The sequence below is a fragment of the Ochotona princeps genome, chromosome 11 (assembly GCF_030435755.1).
Source record: "Ochotona princeps isolate mOchPri1 chromosome 11, mOchPri1.hap1, whole genome shotgun sequence".
NCBI classification, from domain to species: Eukaryota; Metazoa; Chordata; class Mammalia; order Lagomorpha; family Ochotonidae; genus Ochotona; species Ochotona princeps.
Window position 1 is genome coordinate 18456315 of NC_080842.1, and position 19083 is coordinate 18475397.

Sequence of the window (19083 nt, forward strand, 5' to 3'; positions counted from 1 at the left end):
TCGTATAATGGTTTATTATGTATCCTCCCAAATTATTTTGTATATTTTTTTCACATGTGAAATTAGTTTCACATGTGAAAGGAGTGTCTAAATTTGCTGCTTAGATGTTCAAAAGGAAGCTGACAAGGACATCAGTCCTTCTGATGCTCAAAGATTTCAGCAGAATTGTGGTGATCTACATTAGTTAGAATGTGCGTTAGTTTTAGTTTAGTACTGTCATACCAAAATATTACTGATTTGATAATTTCAACAGTAAACATTTTTTCTTCGCTTCTCAAGCCTGGAAGGTTCTTTTTTCTTTCTTTTTTTTTTTTTTTGGTTTTACTTTTATTTTATTTGTACCTATTTTTTTTTAAAGATTAATTATTATTGGAAAGCCGGATATACAGAAAGGAGGAGAGACAGAGAGGAAGATATTCCATCAGATGTTTCACTCCCCAAGTGAGCCGCAACGGGCCGATGCGTGCCGATCTGCAGCCGGGAAACAGGAACCTCTTCCGGGTCTCCCACGCAGGTGCAGTGTCCCAAAGCTTTGAGCCGTCCTCAACTGCTTTCCCAGGCCACAAGCAGGGAGCTGGATGGGAAGTGGAGCTGCCGGGATTAGAACCGGCGCCCATATGGGATCCCGGGGTGTTCAAGGCGAGAACTTTAACCGCTAGGCCACGCCGCCGGGCCCTATTTGTACTTATTTTTAAATTATTATCATTTTATGATACAATTCCACAGGCCCTGGGATTTCCCTTGCCCCCTCCCCAAGTGCACCTCCCCACCGAATTCCCCTATATTATGACTGTAGCATAGCTCTTCATAAAAGCCTGGAAGTTTTAGATCACAGTGCCAGCAATGTTGGTTTCTTCAGTGGCCCCTTATCTTGAACTGCAGATGGCCACCTGCTCCCAGTGTCTTCACATAGTCTTGATCTGTGCATGTGTAGGCCCTGATTTTCTGAAAGATTCCCATCATAATGGAATAGGACCAATCCTAATGATCCTACTAGGCAGTCAAAAGCAGAATGAAATTCTACCATTTGCAACAAAATTGTCTCAATTAAAGACCATTATCTTCAATGAAATAAACCAATCCCAAAAGGACAAATATCACATGCTCTGATGCAGGGCAACCTTTATGCAAAATACTGATCAATAGATGTTCAGGTAAACACATGTACATGTAGTCATCCAGAGGACCATCACATCGGGATGTGAGGAAGCAATGCAGTATGTGTCCACTTCCAAATCAAAGATGGGCTCCTAATGAAACTGTTCAGGACAACTATGTTTTCATTTAGATCTGCAGGTTGATCTTTGCTAAGTTTTCAGAATAACTACTGTATAAAGTTTAGAGTCTGTATTATAATGTAGAAATTTGAATTAAAACTAGGAGAAGCCATGTGCTTCATTCTTTTAACTTTAGAAGATTGCATAATAATTTAAGTGAACTAGTGGCTTCAAAGTGGAAATTTCAACAAAATAAACCTGAGTTCCTGTTAGTCTTTAAAGATAAAGACACACACTGTTCATAAATGAAGGTAAAGTCTTAGTGTACAAACTGATAAAATAGCTTTGAAATGTATAAGGAAAAGGTATTTTAAAACTAAATATCAAAAGTATCAATTGTGGGTAAAAATGGGTTTAAGTGTATATTGAAACTGATATATTCATATTATTACTGACGTAATATGAGTTTTAATTATATGGCTGCAAATAATCACCACCAAATGGCAATATTCATTAAGGAAATGTTTGGCAAAAATCTTCCTCTGAAAAGAAAATCACTGTTTAATGTTCCCAGTGTTTATCTCAGAGGAGTAGAATCTTTTTTATTGATTTTATAAAATTTCATTAGTCATGTAAAGTATCACCTTTTCTATCTAAGATTTATTAATGTGGCTTAATTCATTCTTCTTGTCAGTATTAGTTTTATTTGAGAAGTTAAACATTGGTATGGAGTTATAAGTAGATGCTTCAAATTAAATGAAAAATTGCTTAAGTATTAGAAATATGAAGGCCAGTGTAATCTTTGTTTTTATTTTGCTTAAGCGTACTAATGTTTTATTTTTAAAATTCTTTATGTCAAATTGAACTACAGGTCTGATATTTATATTTAACGTAATGAAGATTTTCTGCTTTATTCTGTATACCATATGTCATTTTTCCTAAGACAGGAATAATTTTTTATTTATTTGAGATTCCTGCAAATAATGCTATAAAGTATTAATCTTTATATTATGAGATACAAGTTAAATGGTATAAGCGGATTAAACTAATAGTTTAAGAGCAGAATAGTTATCCTGAGGAAAAATGACTAAGGAAAATTTTAATGAAGAAGGTACTACTTGATTTAGCCTCAAAAATCAAGGTCAGTTTTCATCAGGCAGTAAGAGTAAAGCTCATGCATGGGTTCACATCTAGAAAAAATGAAGCAATCTTACAAATGTGTGTGGCAGCAGATTAAAGATAGTAAGGCTTGGAGACATAAAGAGATAACTTTTACTGAAACATGTCATTTTCTTAATAATTATAGCATGAGACAATCTTCCTAATTTGGAATTTCAGTCACTTATACCTTCAAACCCCTTCTTGATAAAATCAATTAAACAGTATTGTTTTCCATCCCTACTCTAGTCATGTCCTTGTTATTACTTGTCTTTTGGAAATCCTATTCTAATATCCCTCCTTTATATTAATATAATCTGCCTTTAATTACGCCGTTTACTATTAACTATCTCCGGAATCATCTTTCTTTGCATATATCCTACATTAATTCCATTTTTTTGTTGTTGTTGAACGCATTTGGACATACACATTTATAAACCTATGGCCAAAACTACAGTGTGTATTAAACTCCAACTAATTTATTAGGTAAATTAAGTAGTATATGATTGTTTTACTTGTGCAACATTCTTCAATAAGAATATTATTATCTCTACTTATAATGGAGTTGGTTTAGCTACAAATTTAGATTTCGGTCTGCTAACAACTCCTAGCATGTTTTAATGTTAAAGTCAAATGTGAATTCTCTTTTGCCTTATGTGATCAGATATATTCTTGTCATGTTCATCTGGGCATATATGCCATGTTTTGTAGTTTCTGATTTTACGAAGTACATTATCTATCACTGAAATTTCATCTGCTGATTGACTTTAGGTGTTTGAGATTATTTCTGAACAGTTACACATTTTTTAAGGTCTGTGAGGTGATGGGAATTGTGTTTCTTTTTTGTTGTTGCTGTTAATTACATTGCATTATGTGACATAGTTTTATAGGCACTGGGATTCCCCCCACCCCTCCCCAAACCCTTCCCACATGGTGGATTCCTCCACCTTGTTGCATTACCACAGTTCAAGTTCAGTTGAGATTCTTTCATTGCAAGCACATACCAAGCATAGAGTCCAATATTTTATTGTTCAGATAAGTTCAACGGCTTGTTGGGGGAGACGTTTTCTGGTCTGAAGGTAGAGCCCGCAGAGTATCATCCCAATCAATTAAAGCCCCGACATAACATCAGTAACTATTTCTAACGTTGTGGAATTAATTGACATAGTATTGAGTAACCAATATGTTAAAAGAAGAAGAAAAAAATGCAAGTTCTTAACTAAATCCTGTGACTTCTTAATTGACATTTCAATTTTAGTTGTATCCAACTGGGTTCTGTACACCTTTAAAAGGTTTTAGATTACTGTTGAGCTGTCTCGTGTCTATTTTCATTATAGTATTTAGCATTTTATAGCGTTGAAGCATAATTTTGTTGAACCTGGCTATTTTTTGGGTAGTCTAGACTGGCTTATAACTTGAACAAGACATATGTCAACAGTTTAGGTATAGAACAGTTTTAGGAGGGGTGTGCAGAGAAATCTTCAATACTCCAGTGAGGAGTAACTAATCTTTGTGTCCCACCCTGTGAGGTATAAGTGCATCCCCGCTGACCATTTCCTGTCTGTTTCTAGGCTTTCCTTGTTGTCCTCTGTCTGTCTACTCTAGATTGTTTGTTTGTTTTGAGGGGTTTCTGGAGTGATCCTGATAGCCATTGCCAGAGAGGGTGGGGATCTAAAGTTGGAACCAAGCAAGGACCAGAAAAAGCTCCCTTCCCTAGTCCCGAAGGAACTTCACTATTCTTCTGTTCTCTGCAGACCGCTCAGGGCTCCAGGCTGTTGTTCTGATGCCCTTGGATCCTGCAAGGCAGGATTTGAACTTCTTCCATCCCATGTAGTTGATCCAGATGGGGTGGGTGACCTCAGAGTTCTCGGCCTCCAAAGGCACTCCAATTCCCCATGGTCTCCTTGGCAGTTGGGATGTAGTCCTTGGTGCCCGTACTGATAGTCGTTGGTGAGGAACTGGGAGTCTTGAGGGTTGGGATACAAGCCTCCTCCTGTCCCCCTGCTCCACTCTGGGATCCCCCCTGCTCTGTGCATATGACCTCCTGTTAAGAGGTTGTCAGGATTGCTCCTGATTCCCCCATATGCCTTTGTAGTTTTACTGTTGTCTAATGCTGATTTGAGTCTGTTGTCCATGAGTTACCAGTTATGATCCTGATAGGTTATACTTCCCGTCTTGTTCACACATTCTATGGTGATGGAAGATTTCTCTGCTCTCGCCCCATTACGGAATATCATAGGGTATTACAAGTATATTAGGTTTTGAAAGAGCTGGCGTGGATTGGCTCATGCCTCGCTGGGTGGGACACAAAGATTAGTTACTCCTCACCATGGTGTTGAGGATTTTCCTGCACACCCCCCGCAAAAAAAAAAAAAATGTTCTGCACTTAATTGTCGACAAATGTCTTGTTAGAGTTACAAGCCAGTCTAGATTATCCTAAAATCTGCCAAGATCAGCAAAATTATACTTCAACACAACAAATGGCTAAATACTAAAATGAAATAGACATGAGACAGCTGAATGGTACCTTATAGCCATTTTAAGGTATATGGCAGCCGGTGCTGTATATAAACTAAAATTGAAATGTCAATGAGCTAATCATAGGTTGTGGTTAGGACTTGCTTTTTTTTTTTTTAACATACTGGTTACTCAAAACCTTGTCAATTCCATAATATTGCAAATTGCTGTTGATGTTATATTGGGACTCTTAATTGACTGGGATGATATTCTACCAGCTCTAACTTCGGACCAGAAATGGTCTCCTCAAGAAACTATTCAACCCATCTGGACAATACGTAGCTGGACTCTATGCTTGGTATATGTTTGCAAGGAAAGAATCTTGATTGAATTTGAACTGTAATACTGCATCAAGGTGGAAGAATCCACCAGGGGGAGGGGAGGGAGAGGGGTGGGGGGATTCCCAGAGCCTATGAAACTGTCACATAATTAATACAAAAATAAAGACAAGTATATTAGGTTTTACAGTTCTTTGGTGTAGATCATAAGCAGGCAGACTCACATTGATTGTAGGTTCATTGGTTACTTCACAATATCTTATTGCATGTGATAGGCTGTTTGAGTTTGAGATAATATTACATTTTACAGGTACTATTTTTTCATATTGACATTATTTCATCTTAAGACAAACATGTGGTATTTAAACTTTTGGGATTGGCTCATTTCCCTTAGCATAATGGTTTCCAGTTGGGCCCATTTGGCCACAAAGAACTGCATTTCGTTTTTGTTTGTTTGTTTGTTTGTTTTAATAGCTGAGTAGTATTCCATGGAGTAAATGAACCATAGCTTTCTTATCCAGTCTTCTGTTGAAGGGCATTTCGGTTGCTTCCAAGTTTTTGCAATTATTGATTGTGCTGCTACGAACATAGGGGTGCATGTTGGTTTCTCGTGTAACAGGTGCTTTGAATATATTCCTAGGAGTGCTATTGCTGGATCATATGGTATGGTGGTTTTCAGTTGTTTGAGTGTTCTCCATACTGATTGCCATAGAGGCTGCACCAACCTGCATTCCCATCAGCAGTGGAGGTGGGTTCCCTTTTCCCCACATCCTTGCCAGCAAGTGTTGTTGGTGGTTTTTTTATATGAGCCATTCTTACAGGCGTTAGGGGGTACCTCATTGATGTCTTAATTTGGATTTCCCTTATTGCCAAGGAACTTGAGCATTTTTTCATATGTTTGCCATTTGGGTTTGTTCCTTTGTGAGATGTCTGCCCATTTCCCGTTCCCATTTCTTGAGTTGTTTGTTTTGGTGTTTTTGTTTCTCTGGAGATCTTTGTATATCCTGGAAATTAGCCCCCTATCACCTATGTAGTGTGCAAAGATCTTCTCCCATTCTGTGGGTTGTTTTTTTACTTTGTTGATTGTTTCCCTTGCTGTGCAGAAGCTTCTTAGTTTGATGTAGTCCCATTTGTTTATCTTGTATTTGATTGCTATTGCTTTAGGTGTTCTATTTAGAAAGTCAGGGCCTACACCTAAATCTTGCAGGGTGTTTCCAACATTTTCTTCCAAAAGTTTGAAGGTTTCTGGATGTAGGTTTAGGTCTTTCATCCATTTAGATTTGATCTTAGTGTATGGTGAAAGATGTGGGTCTGTCTTCTGATTTCTGCATGGTATTAGCCAGTTGTCTCAACAGCATTTATTGAAGAGACCTTCCCATTTGTATGGGTTGTCGTCTGTTTTTTTGTCAAGGATTATTTCGCTGTATCTGTATGGGTTTCCATCTGTTATTTCTATTCTGCTCCATTGATCCTCCTCTCTATATCTGTTCCAGTACCAGGCTGTTTTGATAACCACTGCCCTATAGTATGTCCAGAGGTCTGGAACTGTGATTCCCCCTGTTAACTTCCTATTCTTCAGGATGATTCTAGCTATTCATGGTTTTTTGTGTTTCCAGATGAACCTCTGTATTATTTTTTCGAGTTCTCTGAAGCATGTTTTGGTATTTTGATAGGGATTGTGTTGAATGTGTATATTGCTTTTGGCAGTATGGACATCTTGACAATATTGATTTTACCTATCCAGGAACATGGGATGTTTCTACATCTTTTGAAGTCTTCCTCAATTTCTTTTTTAACCTTATTGTAGTTTTCTTCAAAGAGGTCCCCTACGTTTTTGGTGAGGTTTATTCCTAGATACTTCATACGGAAATGTTGTTTCTTAAAGATTTGACTCGAAGTGAGAGATTTCATGACCCATAATCCAAGCCTGATACGATAAACATTTATACGAACGAGTTACATCAAAGTACTAGGATCACATCAGACAGATTGGGCTGTGCACACCGGCTTCAGGATAGATGGTGGGCACATAGCTCCACAATGAGGCATGGCGCATTAGAGGAAAGGTTGTGTTATTGACAGAAGCATGAGGTTTGACAAAGATATATTAATTTGTGTGGAGAATGTTGACATTTGTCCATAGTGTTTCGTTTTTGCTATGGGTTTTCAAGCAGAAATATGTAAAATGCATTTACTCCATTATATGTGAGAATAGGCCTTGGTGGGATTCTTCATGTAAAATGTTAACATTCTTGAAAATAAGCTTATTAGTAAGAAGTTGTATGGCTGCCAAGTAGTGTTAATGTTAGCACACTGGGTTTAAGTGAGTATAAGCTTCACTAAGAGATCACTGGAACTCAAAAGATTTTGGCAAAGTTGTAGGATATAAAAGCAACACACAAGGAACAATAGCACCGGGATATGAAAGCAATCCATGGATGGAACATAGCCTGTTAATCCCATTCATAATAAATAAAAAAATTTTTAATGTTCTGAGACAAATTTAGCCCACCATGTGAAAGATCTCTGCAGTGAAAATAAACAAAAACTGAGCAAAGAAATAAGTGCACCCCAAGTTGAAAATTTTTCCGTCTTCCTGAAATAGATTTACTATCACCAAAATGCCATACTACCCAATGTATTTTGCTGATGTCAGTGAGATCTTAATCAACATAAAATTACATTCTTCTCAGATCTGAAAAAAAAGACCCTAAAATTTATATGGAAAAATAAGAGACCCCAAATCCCTTAAACAATAAAAACAAAGCAGAAAGCATCATAACACCAGGTTGCAAGACACATTAGAGAACAATGATAATCGAAACAGACTGTTAATGGAACAGAAATAGAAATGTGGACCAATGGAAAAATTTAGCCATTCCAGAAATTAATCAATGCATCAACAACCAACTCATGTTTGACAAATGAGCTGAAATCACTCCTTGGAGGAAGGACAGACCTTTCAATAATTGATGTTGGAATAATTAGCTCTGTGCATGCAGAAGTATGAAATACTCCTAAAACTTCTAAAATTTAACTACCAGTGATCAAGGATCTAAATGTGAGACTTCTGAGACTTTAGAAGCAAAAGTAGTAGTACAAATAAAAATAAATGTGATCCATGTTTGCCTTAATTTGAGATGAAAAGAGGTCAATCTGGAAGATAGTACCTGTATATTGTAGTAGTATTACAATCTCTAACAGCCTGTATCAAATGCAACAAGATAATGCGATGTAATGTATAAATCAGCAATTAATGTCAGACTGCTTATGATCTACATCGAAAAACTGTAAAACCTAAAACACCCTCAATACCCTATGTTACTCCGTAATGGGAGAGGGGTGCAGGGAAATCTTTCAGGACCATAAAAAGAGTGAGGAAAAAGTACAGTATAACCTATCAAGATCAAATCTGGTAATTCATAGACAACAAACTCAAATTGGCACTAAACAATAGTAAAACTACTATACTAAGGCATGAGGGGGGAATCGGGAGCAATCCTGACAGCCTCTTAATAGGAGGTCATGTGCGTGGAGCAGGGGTGGTACTCCAGAGTGGAGCAGGTGGACAGGAGGAGGCTCGGATCCCAACCCTGAAGACTCCCAGATCTTCACCACGGACTATTAATACGAGCAACAAGGACTATATCCCAACTGCCAAGAAGGCCATGGGGAATTAGATGCCCTCAGAGGATGAGAGCTCTGAGGTCACCCACCCCCAGCCGGAGCTTCCGCAGGGGATGGAAGAAGTCCAAACACTACCATGCAGAAACCAACGTCATCGGAAAGAAAACCAGAAGCCCTGAGTCGTCCACAGAAACAGAAGAACAAAAAATGTCCTTCAGGACCAGGGAGGGGACCTTTCTCTGGTCCTAGCCTGGTTCCGGCTCTGGACCCCCACCCTCCCTCGCAATGACCATTGGGATTGCTCCGGAAAACCCTCAAAACAAATGAACAAACATACAAACAAACTGAAAACACCTAGAATAAATTGACAAACAACAAAAAGTAAAGCTTAGAATCTGACAGGAAAGAGCTGGCGTGCATTGGCTCATGCCTCACTGGGTGGGACACAAAGATTAGTCACTCCTCACCATGGTGTTGAAGATTTCTCTGCACACACCTCCAAAAAAACAAAATGTTCTGCACCTTAATTGTCGACAAATGTCTTGTTGGAGTTATAAGCCAGTTTAAACTATCCTAAAATCCAACAAGTTCAGCAAAATTATACTTCAACACAACAAACGGCTATATACTAAAATGAAAATAGACACGAGACAGCTGAATAGTACCCTATAGCCATTTTAAGGGGCATAGCAGCCAGTTCTGTATATAAACTAAAATTGAAATGTCAATGAGCTAATCACAGGATGTGGCTAAGAACTTGCATTTTTTCTTTAACATATTGGTTACTCAAAACCCTGTCAATTCCATAATGTTGTAAATTGTTGTTGATGTTATGTTGGGACTCTTGATTGATTGAGATGATATTCTGCCAGCTCTACCTTCAGACCAGAGATGATCTCACCAAGAAACTGTTCAACTTATCTGGACAATGAGATGCTGGACTCTGTACTTGGTATATGTTTGCAAAGAAAGAATCTTGATTGAATTTGAACTGTAATACTGCAAGGGGGTGGAAGAATCAACCATGGGGGAAGGGCATGGGGAGGGGTTGGGGGAAACCCAGAGCCTATGAAACTGTCACATAATGCAATGTAATTAAGAAAAAAATAAATGTAATCACATCAAGCTGAGAAACCTCTGACTGAACAGCAAAGGAAATTCAACAGAGTGAATAGGCAGCCAACACGATGGGAGAAAATAATTCTGATAAAGATTAATATCCAGGATGTATTAGTATCTGAACACATTCCACAATAACAAAATAAGCAACCCAGTTAAGAAATTGACTAAGGATATGGAAAAGTATTTTTCTTTTATATATATATATATATATATATATATATATATATATATATATATATTATTATATTATTATATTTTTGACAATCTTTACATAGTTATTTACGGCAAAATGGTTCAGGGGCTATAGGGAAGTGGGTAAGACTATTATGTCCATATTGTTTCCTTCTTGTTTCTGAGGTAAAGGGGGATATTGAGGGAGAAGCCCCACCCAGTTTCCCACCCTCCCCAAGTCCCAGATGTGGGGCATGCTCTGAGATACTTGCTCAAGTGGTTTTAATAGTTCACCAGTTATGAATCACTGCCAGTTTTGCCACTCCAAGCACGATGAGGTCATTGAAGAATCCACTGATTGACATAGTCCGTCAGAGTCTTCATTTGCCCAGTATTTCACTGCCAACATACAGCTGAGGTGGTTGATTGACTTGTTCTTTCTGCTGTCTTTTCTTGGCTAGGGTTCTGAGTCCAGCAGTTCGATTAGGGAGATCCCCAAAGAAACTTTTGAGGTATTCCCAGACCAGATTCTTACATGTTCTAGCAAGCAAGTGACCAAAAATGCATTAAAACTTTTTCAGTTCACTAGCTGCCTGAAAATCCAAACCAGACTAACAAAAAAACAAACACATGGTTTTACCTCATCCCAGTTAGAATGGAAGATAGTATGGAGATTCCACAGAAATCTGAAAATCAACCATTCCACTCCCGAGAATTTACATAAAAAATTATGAAATCAGCATATGCGTTATATGTATCCTTATGCTTCTAACAGCCCAAGTAATAAAACTTAAGGTATGGAATAAATACTAATGACCATCAATTGGTGATATTATAAAGAAAATTTGTATATACACAAAGGAATATTGTTTGCTTATACATTTAGTGAAACAATCCACAAAAGGCAAATTTATGTTCTCTGATACATGTCTAAAGCTAATGTGTATATAGTCCATAGTTTAGTTAAATAGACATCTTGAGATTTGATTATTGTAAGTGGGCCCTGACTGTACTATTCTGGGACTGTGGTCTTTCCACTTGTTATTTATTTAGTGGAGGATTGAGCTTGTGGTTATAAAGTAAATTGAAAATGTTTTAATGCAAAACTTAAGGGAAAAATGGAGGAATGGGAGAGTGCAGTGCTGTTTTGTTAACATTGTATCTATGAAATATGTGAAATATTTTCCTCATGTAAACAAACACAAGAAGACAGCAGGAATGGAATTCCTGAGCATATGGTCTGCAAATACAGAGAGTGAAAAAGAGTTCAGTATTTAAGTCAAATCGACCCAAGTTCAATCCCAGGGTTTATACAGAAGAAAGGTGAGAATGTTGATTAGCAAGTTTGCCTTCTCAAGCCTCAGTTATTGTTTCTATGAAATGATCGTTATCAAAATACATGTGTACTAGGATTTTAAGAAATAGATTAGATACTGAGTAGAAACCTTGAATGCCTTGCACAAAACGAGTGCTCAATAATTGGTAGCTACTCATGTTGTTACTCATCTTTTATGGCTGTGTTTGTCTTTCTCCTTGCTAGTGTAACTATGCAAAGGATGCAATGTTAGCTGGTTAGTTACTTTCTCATCAGAATCAATGTCAAGTGTAATTTATAACATCCACATTTGTTTTGCTGCATATTTTTTTCAGTGATTTCATATTGTCATCCATTAGCAATGTTGAAACTCTTAGGATTTTCTTTATAGCAATTAGATTAGGATATTTGTCGTTAGGCTTGTTTATATGGAGATAGAAGTTATAATGTGAATACGCCAGAAATGACAGTTTTATCTAGGTTTTCTAAAATTTTGTATAGTGAATGAATGTGAACATATGATCAGATGAAACACTGTGCTTTGACTTGCTGTGAAATAAGACAATCCAACAAACAAACCGAGAATTCTGAGACAGGGCTGATAGCAAAGCACACTTTCTTTCCCCTCAGTATGACCGTAGGAATAATCTATCTCAGTTTCCAATTTTATGTATGTGAAAATATCGAACTAATGAAAGAGTTGCTGACATGTTCAGGATGAACAGGATGAACATGAAAACCAGAAAGGAATAATTTTCTTGCTTCTGGTTAAGTAGTCTTATCCATTAAAACACTCCTAATTTTTCAAATTTGAAATACATATTTCAAAAATAGAAACAAAAGAGAATGTTGAACATAAGATTTCTTTTGTTAGTAATAAAAACAAGGAAAACCATCCAGAGGATTTTAGTCCTTATGCATGGTACATTTTTGCACCACACGAGCTGCCAGAATTTAAGCCAATATTTAATATTGTGAGCTGTTAATATCCTCATCGAGTTTTTAAAACTTTTTTAATAAATGGAAAGTCTGACAGGGAGTGTTATTTTAAAAAAACTGTAGTGCACCTAATTTTCATAAGCATTATGAACAGCAGAAAAATACTTTTGGGAATTAATTTAGAAGCACACTATTCCAGATGGGTATTTGTGTCAAATTTGTTATAATCAACTAAGGTCAACTGAACATACAACTCTTCCCAAGTGTCGAGAAAAAATTTTCAGTATAAAAAAGATTCAGTACTTTTATTTTGAAAATAAAATCATTGATTTGACAAACTGCATATGAAGCTAACTTCTAATTTTAAAACTAGGAAATTGAAAATGAGTTGGTATTTCATCATATTTGATTTTGAAAACTGAAGATTCGGAAAAATTATTTGCTCATGTTGATACCATATATTATTGAGTATATTTTTGTCATAACCCTTGAAGGGTTATGCATGTGTATTTTGTGTAGTAATTCCTTTTAGCAAGTTACATAATTAATTCTGGTATTAAACTGTTGTCTATAGTTTACAGTAATACCATCAACCAATATTTTTATGTATTTCCCATGAGTTAATTATTCAAAAATTATAAGTTGGAACATAATGAAAAACATCTAGTAGGTAACTTCATGACATAAAGCTGTGAAATAATTGTGAATTTTTCCCAGACTTTAATTTCTGTTTCTTTGTCTTCTGTTCTAGAGCTACATTCATGGGAGCAGCCAGGCACAGTTTGTGGCAGAATCCCACATCATTCTGGTGCTGAGTATCCTTTAAACATTGAATTTCAAAGGGCAGACCAAAGAGCATTCCATCAAATTGATTTTTCCCCTGACAGTAAATGTCAAGAATTTTACAAGACTGTAAAATCCAAGCTTTACTGTATTGCTGATTTTCTCATACCTATGCTAGTTATACCAAGTATACTAGACATGTGTATTATTTTGAATCATTAACAAAAGTCCATTTTTCTTTTTGCTATTGACTATTGAATTTCAGAGTATTGCTTTTATCTTGCATTGCTTGTCTGGCTGGATTTTTGGTGGTGTTTATATGGTTTTCCTCTCTAGCATCTTAAAAAATCCAAGTTATCAATAGAAACATACAAATGAAACTATCTTACTCTTGAATATGTAAATCAGAAAATTGAGTGTTCAGGATAGAGAGCCATATATGAAATGGACCTTCGTATTGTGAGTCAGATCTTCTGGTTAAAATTACAATTTGGAGTTAGGAGAGCAAATGAGAGTGGAGTAGGAATGGGAAGAGGTTTCAGTGTCTAAGTATGAATATTCATAAAGCAAAGTTCATGTTTCAGAAAACATTTAGAGAGTGTGTAAGTGGGTATATGTGTGTTGTGAAATCAAAGTTAAATTTATAGTGTGTTGCTTGAACATATCAAATTAGTATTGGAATTTAAATGGTGCCCATAGTATTACCTGTAAAATTTACTGGTGCTGGTTAAGAATCATATTATGAGGCAAACTAGACCAAATTTCCCAGTAGTTTATAACTCATGTTTTGCAGAACTCATGTAAGCCAAAACCTCATACCGGTTGGAAAGTTTGAGTTGACACGTTTGTTGACTTGCTTTAAGTTAGTGGGAAAATTGGGATTTTAATTTGGTTTTTCACATCCATGGTCTGTTGATTGTAAAGGCATTTACATTTTCTATAGAACGCTGACTTTAATAAAGTCACCAGATTATACAGCACAGTAAGGAGAGTAAATAATTGTGAATACATTTAGAGAAGTATCTTCTTACTAAAATGTAAGGGCAAAACAATGTTTACTCTGTTTTTGAAATTGTTTAAATGTATTTATGCTGTAAAATACATTCATATGAAGTCAAATGGGAAGAAACACATGTTGCAGGTGAGTTTTAGCTCTCACATGCATCTTGTAGAATATGGAATTTTGCGTTATATGAGGTGACGGAACTGTTAAAGCACATCAGGAATGCCTTGCAGGAGGACTGAAAGCGCTTATGAGACCATCTTTCCATTGCAGGGCAAGAATTCTCCAAGGTGTCATTTCATGGATCATTGACGTCAAGCTGAGATTTAGCATGCAAAGAAATTTTGCAAGCAGTAGAAAACCTTTGACACAGATCCCAGTAGTAATCCGTAAAGGATTAAAAGTCCTTGTTCTATTTATGAGAAGAAATCATATCTTGCTTCATTTCTTCAGTATTTTTCTAATTTTAGAGATACCTCAAGTAATGAGAAAGAAAAAATTTTAAGTGGTACCATCATGAGTATTATCGGTAAAAGCTTATAGGGAACTATGTTATAATTTCTAATTTTACTTTTACTTTACAGTGCCTACTGATAACTTTGACTTAACTGCACTTCTTTTGGTTAACTCACTTGTGTATTATTTACTTTAATGCGAAAAAGTAAGTACCAGATGGTTATTTGTTGTTATCTCTAGAGAATATCGCTCCCTTTTAGTTTTCCTGTCCTGATTTAGTAAGATCATTAGTTGCAGTTGGTATATACCAATAAATTATACCTATGAGAAAACAGATGGAATCTTTTGATGTCACAGGTTATAGATTTATATTTACAAAGGGTAAGGGTTTTCTCTATGTCTAAATTTTATTATCTTATTCAGGGAAAACTTTTTAATTTTTATTTAAAATTTTGAATTGTATGTTACAGTTCTGTACAGACTGGGATTTCCCTCCCTCCAATTCCCACAGGGAAAAAATATCTTGAGTAAGGACTAAGAAATGTTACATTTTTCATTTAAATAAAGCAGATATGTATACTATATAGTAACATGGAATGCTTTGTGTTTGTCCTAGTAAGATTGTATTTCCATTTTTTATTCAGGTGTATGTCCATTCACACCTGATGCACCATGAGTATTTAGTGTTTGTAAGAAGTGAAGATATGTGTAACCCAGCTGGCGGATGCTATGATGATTTCTTGCAAAGGAAGCAGCAGCAGCTCAGTGACTAAGGAGACTGGCTGCAGCTGTTTTACAGTAGTTTCACAGAGGCACATGAATGTAGAGAGGACAGGGGTCTTCCTTTGGAAGGCATAATTGGTATAAAGGAATAGAGAAGAAATGTTGTTTAGTAGAGGAAAAAAGGCAAGCATATAAACTGGGAGCAGACTCTTGGGAGTTCCATAGGCCAGATAATGAAAACCTTACCAACAGGTTTGACCTTCATAAATGTAATACGTGTGTTGCAGCTGATGGGCCAATTCTGTACATTGGAAATTGTTAACCCTGAGAGGCTTCATAAACTTGGCTTTGGACTCCTTTTCATTAGAAATTACCATGTTTTATATGAGTAAAATATTTCTAGAAATAGTTACAAAATCATTGAAACCACAGAAATATATTATTATTAGCCACCTGACAAATCTTTAAGGTTGGACAAAACAAATTTGAAACAAAAGTGGCACAGGCATTTTTTTTTTATTTTAAATCAACCTAAAACATATTGGCATGTATATTCAGACTATCTTGTTTGTCCTTATTTGTTCCTGTTTATACAACTCCCCCCCCCATGTCAGTTTGACAAAATCAGGTTTGCAGTACTCTGTCAGTAGAATTCAGGAGAAACGGAAACTCTTCCGTTGGCCATTTTAGAGATCCCTGTGACTAAGTAACAAACTAGAAAACACATACACCTCATATCAAAAATTTTACCAATGAATGTAGAAAATACAGCTCATATTTATAGGGAGTCTTACAAAACAGTCATTTTGCAGAGATTTTTGTAATTTGCAAAAACATTTGGAAGCAAATGTCATACAGTCACAAAATGTCATCAAAAACAATTTGTTGTGTATTTGAGAAGTATAGTTGCTCATGTAGTTTGTAACCTTTAATGGTTTAGAAAGTATTAAAAATGGACACTACATTAACAGGGTATGTTACAGTGAAGTCACCAGTAACACTTTTGGCTGAGATGTCTATGTAAATGTTCTTAATTGCACACATATATTTTATAAGTTTATATAAAATTGATGTTGATGTTTTAATACAACTTGCAATTTTTAGATATTTCAGGTTTTTTTTATTAATTACATTGCATTATGTGACAGTTTCATAGGCTCTGGGTTTCCCCCAACCCCTCCCCATGCCCTTCCCCCATGGTTGATTCTTCCACCCCCTTGCAGTATTACAGTTCAAATTCAATCAAGATTCTTTCTTTGCAAACATATACCAAGTACAGAGTCCAGCATCTCATTGTCCAGATAAGTTGAACAGTTTCTTGGTGAGATCATCTCTGGTCTGAAGGTAGAACTGGTAGAATATCATCCCAATTAAGAGTCCCAACATAACATCAACAACAATTTACAACATTATGGAATTGACAGGGTTTTGAGTAACCAATATGTTAAAGAAAAAATGCAAGTTCTTAGCCACATCCTGTGATTAGCTTATTGACATTTCAATTTTAGTTTATATACAGAACCGGCTGCTATACCCCTTAAAATGGCTATAGGGTACCATTCAGCTGTCTCGTGTCTATTTTCATTTTAGTATATAGCCGTTTGTTGTGTTGAAGTATAATTTTGCTGAACTTGTTGGATTTTAGGATAGTTTAAACTGGCTTATAACTCCAACAAGACATTTGTCGACAATTAAGGTGCAGAACATTTTGTTTTCTGGAGGGGTGTGCAGAGAAATCTTCAACACCATGGTGAGGAGTAACTAATCTTTGTGTCCCACCTAGTGAGGTATGAGTAAATCCACGCTAGCCCTTTCCTGTCTGCTTCTAAGCTTTACTTTTTGTTGTTCGTCAATTTATTCTAGGTGTTTCCAGTTTGTTTGTATGTTTGTTCATTTGTTTTGAGGGGTTTCCGGAGCGATCCCGATGGTCATTGCGAGGGAGGGTGGGGGTCTATGTAAATGTTTTTAATTGCATGCATATATTTTATACTATAAGTTTATATAAAATTGATGTTGACGTTTTAATACAACTTGCAATTTTTAGACATTTCAGTTTTTAAACTTTAATTTTCCTAGCAATATAAATAGAGGCACTTTTCCCATGACTATTAATGGGATAGAGAAACTGCAGTAGATGGAATAATGAAATGAACAATGTTTGTTCTTCATATCTGCATCAGTGTGTTTTTAAATGCCACTCATACTTGGAATATTTATATAAATGGTTTTTTCCTAAATAAACTTCTGTATAAATTGCAGTAAAGCGTATATGTACATTTAAGTGTATACAGTAATGTGTTCATTTGTTTTCTCAAATAATAGGTCATCTACCACGAATAGTTTTAGTGGTTTTGGTTTCTACTTCTGTTTCCATCATTTTATTAGCACTGTCTTGTGACTATGAACTGGGGTGGGATAAGTAATATGCAGAGATTCTCCCAAGTGTTTGATAAGGTGGAAAATTTTCCAATCCACAGAATTATTATCACATTGGTACTAGTAATAGTTGTTCCCTGGAAATATTCAGGTCATTGCTACACACTTGAACCCAAGAATTCAGTAATTCAGTTTCACTGGGTCTTCAAACTGTGTACCAGTATGTATCAGTACTAGGGTAGGTCTTTTTCTCTTGTATATATTAAGCTTCCAGCCAAGGTAAAGTTACAATTTGTTATACATGAGTTTTCACAGGTATTTGTATTTAAGTCTGCAAAAACAGACATTTTCTAATTGATAAAATTGGATAATCTGGTCATGAAGACACTAAAATATAGACAGTGTATATTAAGCAGTTTGAAGCTGTGGTGATGAAAAGAGTCTAGAAAGGAAATATTTACTCAGAACAATGTCTGTGACCTCCATTTAATTTTATAGACAAGCCTCCAAATTATACCCTTTCATCTTTTGCTAGTAGGAGTAGGAGGCACTTGGGAATCTCCTGCTGTCTGGGTACAAATAGCAATGAAGGCAAAAATGAGGAAATTATTTCTCAAAACAAATTTTTAAAAATTCTGGCCTGTACTTTTCAGTTTTTCAGCTCATTAGTCATGTGGACAGAATTCACAATAAATGTGACTTCAAAAAGCCCATGGAAAAATATGCTATTAAAGCATGCAAATTTTTAATAACCTTTTGAAGCCCCCTCATATATTGCCAGAATTGGTGAGTTCTAAAACCTTCCCAAGGAAAATATTTAAGTTTCATACCAAACAATGTTCTGATGATGTTTCTTAATCACAGGCATCTCTCGGTGCAGCCTGACTATATTCTTCCTGTTACGGGCCGATAATGGGCACAGAAAAATTTCATCTTCTTGTTTTAAAATATTTGACTGGTCTTAAACTGGCTGGCTGGCTAACTCATTAAATTATTGTGTCATAGTGCACTTGTTTTGTAATACTTGTGATTACCCAAATATTTCCAGGTGACATGATTCAACTCCACAAAGATTTTTTTTTCCAAAATAATAATGAAATAACACACTTAGGAGTCTAGAATAACACACGCACACGTATATATGCATGCTGTGTAAATGGAAAAAATGCTGAAATCTCTTTTAATGCTAATGAAATGTGCCTCTGTGACTGTAAATAATACTTTATTAGTAAGTGAAATTGTGTATCTTTTGGAGGTCCGTAATTTATATGCATTAAGTCATGGATTTGAGAGCACTTAGAATTAGATTAAAATTGAAACTTTAAGAACTCAAGGCATATTTTCATACCCAAAGAATTATAATTTTCTCTTACATAATCACACTTGCATTAACCTCCA

At 35.9% G+C, this 19083-nt stretch overlaps 1 protein-coding gene across 3 annotated transcripts in view; it reads left to right on the forward strand.

Moving 5' to 3' along the window:
- The window catches only part of TUSC3 (tumor suppressor candidate 3), a 188723-nt gene that overhangs the window by 150409 nt on the left and 19231 nt on the right, over positions 1-19083 (forward strand). For all 3 annotated transcript variants that reach the window (XM_058669865.1, XM_058669864.1, XM_004597839.3), the window contains one exon: positions 13096-13159. In XM_058669865.1, the coding sequence (XP_058525848.1) occupies positions 13096-13159 (64 nt within the window). The remainder of the gene's footprint in view (positions 1-13095; positions 13160-19083) is intronic.